This window comes from Cyprinodon variegatus, unplaced genomic scaffold (assembly GCF_000732505.1).
Source record: "Cyprinodon variegatus isolate N-32 unplaced genomic scaffold, C_variegatus-1.0 Scaffold2631, whole genome shotgun sequence".
Classification (NCBI taxonomy): domain Eukaryota; kingdom Metazoa; phylum Chordata; class Actinopteri; order Cyprinodontiformes; family Cyprinodontidae; genus Cyprinodon; species Cyprinodon variegatus.
This window is the reverse complement of record NW_015153084.1, coordinates 12,448-18,411: the sequence shown is the minus strand read 5'-3', so window position 1 is coordinate 18,411 and position 5,964 is coordinate 12,448. Positions and strand designations below refer to the sequence as shown.

Sequence of the window (5,964 nt, the reverse complement as noted above, 5' to 3'; positions counted from 1 at the left end):
CTGTTACTGGTTTCCCCGTCTCTGGACCTGTTCCAGACCACATCAAGTCCTAAAGACGGCTTCTGCCAACTGGCTGACCAACTCAGCTGCTCTTACTGAGGTTATATCCTCTTTAAATAATTATTCAACACAAGAACTTGATTCGACTCCAGCGAAACATTTCTGTTTAAAAAAAACAAGGACTGACTCATTTTTTCATGCCGTTTATTGATAAGAATCCGCTGACATCTTCCAAAGGAAATCATTAATTCCTTTTGAGACTCTTAACCAGCGTTGGGGGCGTCTAGGGGGCAAACCTCCTCACAGGATTTGGCACAAAGTTTTTCTTTAATTTCTTTGAGCATTTCTTCACTGATGTTCGGATTCTTGACGTTGTTTTCACCGGACTGACCACGCTGTTAAAACAAAAGCATCGGCAAGTTATTTATAAAACTAAATAACACATCTGAACATATTGGTCAATTTTTACATTGAGCAATACATCATACTGAACAACACAAGGGATTACAGTGCTTCCATTACAGGTTATCCTCTTACACTGGGATGAAATAATCAACCGGTTACTGAAATCAACTAATTCAGTAATAGATTAATCAGTAACTGGAGTATAGAGACTCTAAACAGAGCGACACACTTAGAGGAGGAATTACAGCAAAAATGATAAAGAAATATAAAAACATTTTGCTTTTAAGATAAAAAACTTCATCTGTCAATCTGCTCTTTGCAGAACTCCTCTAGTGGAAAACTTTTACTTTCACCTGGTTTAATTTCATAAAACATCTTCTTTTAATCTTTGGCTATCTGATTATTAATTAGAACTATCATGGTCAGCTTAAAGGATTAGCAATGGTTTTATGTGCTGCATGCAGCGCTGCACTTTAATGACCTGCTGATCATCCTCAGCAGACCAAAGCAACAGCAACAGAGCAAAGCAACAGCAACAGAACAAAGCAACAGCAACAGAACAAAGCAACAGCAACAGACCAAAGCAACAGCAACAGAACAAAGCAACAGCAACAGAGCAAAGCAACAGAAAGCAAATGATCTGGCTTACTCAAAATTCGATCAAATAGAATGACTACATTTCCAGACTACCATCTGACCCATTGAGCTTTAAAAAGCAAACATTTCTGCAGAACGTTCATTTATCTTTAGACTTATTAAATCACATTGTACTTGAAGGTAATAATCATAATTGATCATTCTAATAAGACTTAGGCTAGGTTGATAATTTACCCACACTGAGGATCAGGTGTTGTTTGTGATGTCATACCTGCAGTGACACCTCATTTCCATAACGTACATAATTAGCAATGTGCTCACAGTTGTGTGAAAAAGGTTTCCAGCTCCCTATTCTGAACTCCTTGCTTTTCTCTGCTGGACAGTTTTTATGAAGTTCCTTAATTCGTTGTTTAATATGGACTGGATCTATAGTCCATATCGTATCCAGGTAGTTGTCAAGTTCATGTTCCCCTTGTGTAGATAACTTCCCAAAGACACAGTCAGCTACTTTCATTGATTGGACTGGACCTGTAATTGATGAGGAAGAAGAGTTTTAGAAGAGTTGAAAGACCTGCAGCACGCATACATCTCTGCTTTAAAACAAACAGATACTGAACCTGTGAGGTGAAAGATGTCTTCATCAGGTTTCTTTCCTTCAAATTCCTCCTTCCCTACATAAACAGCATAGTGCTTGTAGGTAGCGAGTGGCATACATTTACAACCCATAACTTTGGGAAAAGCAATTATGTCCCCAAAATTATAATTCTGTTGGAAGAAGAAAACAAAAGAGGAAGAACATATTTAGTGTTAGCCTTTCCATGTTGAACAATGCTAATGTTGCTTCTATTAAAAAAAGATGAAGATGTTCATAGAGGAGTTCTAGTCTGACAGGAGCTTACCTCCCCGCCAGTGATGGACAGCAGGAAAAGTGTCCCAACGACCAGAAAAGGACTCTTCATTCTTTCCAAGGACATAGAACTGAAAGATTCACCAAACTGTTATTTCTTTAGAAACAGAAAAATATGAGTTAGGATAAGGTTGAGCATGAACCTGAATATGTTCAATAGATTTAACTAACAGGAGATCAAAACTGTCTGACAGTGAAGTAGATTATATTTCATAAACCAACATCAGCCATTGAACTGACACATTAGCAGTGTTGGGTATTAAAAATGAAACAATTCAGAGCATGAAACGAACAATTGCTTCCCCCCCTTTGAAAAGTTAGAAGAAGGAAATAACAGCAGCAGTCTTACCTCAACCAACGAGAGGGTGAAGATGTGTGTGAGGAAGAATCTCCTTAAATAAGCAGAAGCAAATCTGATAAAACGGACCCAGCCCTCAGCTGAGGAAAGCCTTGATTTGAATATCATGTAAGAAAGAAGCGCTACTTCCATTACATTCAGTTTCAGAAGTTCAATTCTATTCAGTTTATTTCTATAGCTTGAATTCCCTCACATGCCATCGCAGGTCACTTTATAGAAACAATTCAACCAGATCATATAGGCAGATTGGTTCAAAGTGTTCTATCTAAGGAGAAGGCTAATTTCTCTCCAGGATAGAGTCACAGCCAAACAGGAACAGACCAGATGAAGCTACTATGAGAAAAAGCAGAGAGAGCAGAACGTTAGAGATTGAACTAACAGATTCTGCAGAGTGGGAGAATAGAGATAGAATGAAGCAGAATGATGAAAAAGGGGTCCCTATGTCCTCCAGCAGTCTAAGCCTATCAAAAAAAGCAACTAACGAAATCCTCCTTCTCACATATAAAGCCTTAAATGGCCAAGCTCCATCTGATATCAGAGATCTGATTGTTCCTTATGTTCCTAACAGAGCACTTCGCTCTCAATCTGCAGGTTTACTAGTGGTTCCTAGAATTTCTAAAAGTAGAATGGGAGGCAGATCTTTTATTTATCAGGCTCCTCTCCTTTGGAACCAACTACCAGTTTTAGTCCGTGAGGCAGACACCCTGTCTACTTTTAAGGCTAGGCTTAAAACTTTCCTTTTTGATAAAGCTTCTAGTTAGAGTGGCTCAAGTTATCCTGAGCTATCTCTATAGTTCTGCTGCTATAGGCTTAGACTGCTGGAGGACATAGGGACCCCTTTTTCATCATCCTGCTTCATTCTATCTCTATTCTCCCACTCTGCAGAATCTGTTAGTTCAATCTCTAACGTTCTGCTCTCTCTGCTTTTTCTCATAGTAGCTTCATCTATGAAAAAAATTACAATCTGAGTGGGGAAAACCGGTTAGAAACGTGAACGGGTTGGTGGTGACCAGTGGGCAGAGATCCACGACTACGCTTTCTGCGTACAGTTACCCAATCGCCTGGCTGCTCAGGCACTGCTGGAGGACAGCTACGTGGGGGGCCTACTTTAACTCCTGGATGTTCAACAGCCTGAAGCCTGGATTCTAACTCTGACACCCTCGCCTCCAAAGCTACTAAAATACTACACTTATTACACATCCCATTATCACTAAAGGAGGCAGACGGGGGGTGAGACATGTGGCAAAGCACCATAGGTGGGATTCAAACCCAGGTTGGCCACATGGAGGTCTGAGGCCTCCATACATGGTGCACTAACCACTGCGCCACCATCAGACCAGGGAGTAAGCGTGATACGTCTCACCAACAGCAGCAGTAGCTGTTATAAACAATCATAAATAAGACTAAACAATCTAAATTAAACATAGTCCACTTTTCTAAAGCTATGGAACTGTCCCCAGCTCTCTTGCTCTGTTCCTTCATTAGTCCTTATTTGGTACATGGAAAATTTCGATCATACTTTCTTTATTGTTATTGATTACCTCTGATAGTTACTCTCTAATAAAGGTGAAAAACAGTTAAGAGAAAGTCTGGCTGTCATGCAGAAAACAACATCCAGCCTTTTGTGTGTCACCCAGAAAGCTGTGAGTTCATCATGGAATAAAGACATAAGATAACCTGCCCAACATTTTATCTCCTCATAACAAGGGAAAAGAAACCGACATGGGACAAAGCCATTATCAAAAAAGTCCGTTATTTTGCATAAACTAAACTGTAGAATTTGAAAAAAAGAAACTGTCAGTAATAAAAACGATAATGTTGCTCTAATCAAGTTGGGTAAACAGGGAATTGGTGACGATGTCAAACTATCTTTGAACCCTTTCCCGTTAGAGAAGAGCCTCCCCTGGTTCAGTCAAATCACCCTTTGATAAAGAGAAGAGGAATTTGCACAGGTCAGGCACTCGGTTGGAACCAAAGGCATAACAAAGGTTGCTACAGACAAGGTGAGGGAGAAAATGCAAATAGGCTGGGGTAACTCAAAGGAACATTTCTTCATGAAGTCAACGACTGTTCTAAAGCATTTTCTGTCATAAGTCAGAATAAGTCCTGCAGCAATGATCTGCTAATTGCATTGATCAGTAATCAGAGACAAATTAAAGCCCAAATAAATTCTGTTCACTGTAAGAGGAAAGATGTTTGGAGTCACAGCGTGAAGAAAGCAGGCAGTGCAGAAACGATCAATGAGTTGTTTTAAAAAATCAGAATAAAGTACAATTAAAGTAGTGATCCTCTGTTGGGATTTTAGTTTTATTTTCTATTCATTTGAAACATCTAAAAACACTCTTCCTTTGTTTCATCCTGCCCTCTGCCACTGCAGCCATCTGCCTCTGAGCAGCGACTAATTCTGGGAAAAAACAACGCCGATATCTTGGTCTGCACTGAGCCTCTCACCCTAATAACCCACCCTGGGAGCTGCGCCCAGTGGAGGCTCGCCTCAGACCAACATCTGTGAAACGGCTCTACGGACAGGACAGAACAGGACAGAGAACAAGGTGCATAAAAAGACTTTTTCTTTCTAAAGTGATGGAGGAGAGACTCGGACAGTTATTTTATAAGTTATTGGTCAAATTGATATGAGAAACGTTGGAGAGGCGAACCTGTTTCAGAAATGGAAATATTAATACCTTTGTTGATCCAACATTGGAAAAATTCCCTGTCTGCATTTAACCCATCACCCTGGGAAGCAGTGGGCTGCCATTGTGTGGCACCCAGGGAGCAGGGAGGGGTTAAGGGTCTTGCTCAGGGACCCAGAGTGGCAGTCTGTGGGAACGAACCACGTACTTGCAACCTTCTCAGAGCACAGCGCACTGCTCTAACCACTCGGCCGCCATTACTCCCCCGTGATGACTGTTGACTTGTTATGGTTGCACAGGTGTTCTGATTCTCTGCTCCTCAGGGGTTGCTTGGAGTTGTGGTCTTGCTTTATTTACCCGATGTAGCTGCATCCCACAGCTTGTTGGGTTCATTGTATTTTCTGTTGACCTTCATTTTAACCACCATCATTTAGGTCATTACCAAGGTTTGATTTGCGCTTTAAAATAAAAAGCGCAAATGGGCTTGTGTTGAACATGTAGCTATGCGTGCAGCCATGCTTGATTTTTCAGTCTGCAGGAAGCCGCTTTGAGTTTGAATCCTTGTGAGGCTGTGGATGTTGCATAAAGGGAAAGCATTGGCTGGGAGTGTTTTATGAACTCATCTGATGCTGTGTTTGATAGATGTGAAACCATAAGTGAAAAAAAGATGCCGAATCCGAGCAGGAAGAAGAAAGATGGGCTACAGCACTTTCCTATAAAATGGAAACTTTACAGAAAAAACATCAATCTCATGTCAACAAATGAAAGGGTTAACACTTGACCCGATAAAAAATGATCACAATGCAAAAGATGTGCAGCTTTAGTTGGAAAATGGGAAAATTCTTCATGAAAATGCAAAGGCAGTCATGATTCTGTCACGATCTTGGCGCTGATGACCTGCTTGATGGTTCATCCCATTCACCTGTCTAGCTCCGCCCAGTTTTTGCAGAAGCCAGGGCAATAGCCCTGGCCCCAGAAGACGGGCTAACATTAGACCTGGCCCCAGCAGACTGGCTAACGTTAGCCCTGGCCCCAGCAGACTGGCTAACGTTAGCCCTGGCCCC

The 5,964-nt window shown here is 41.2% G+C and overlaps 1 protein-coding gene across 1 annotated transcript; it reads right to left on the bottom strand.

The window, feature by feature from the left end:
- Nucleotides 1-263: 263 nt before the first annotated feature.
- On the bottom strand, nt 264-1,961 carry LOC107080996. Its single transcript, XM_015369206.1, has 4 exons — nt 1,902-1,961; nt 1,620-1,800; nt 1,274-1,530; nt 264-395 (listed from the first exon to the last, which is right to left on the bottom strand). Exons 1-4 carry the CDS (start codon nt 1,959-1,961, stop codon nt 264-266), a joined length of 630 nt encoding a protein of 209 aa, XP_015224692.1.
- Nucleotides 1,962-5,964: the final 4,003 nt, after the last annotated feature.

Bases quoted from the DNA above. Each gene is read 5' to 3' on its own strand.
- LOC107080996 (XM_015369206.1), bottom strand. From the start codon at position 1,961: ATGAAGAGTCCTTTTCTGGTCGTTGGGACACTTTTCCTGCTGTCCATC. The intron at 1,801-1,901 runs GTAAGCTCCTGT...TAACACTAAATA, and splicing joins TGTCCATCACTGGCGGGGAG to TGTTCTTCCTCTTTTGTTTT. The intron at 396-1,273 runs GTATGACATCAC...TTGTTTTAACAG, and splicing joins GAAATGAGGTGTCACTGCAG to CGTGGTCAGTCCGGTGAAAA.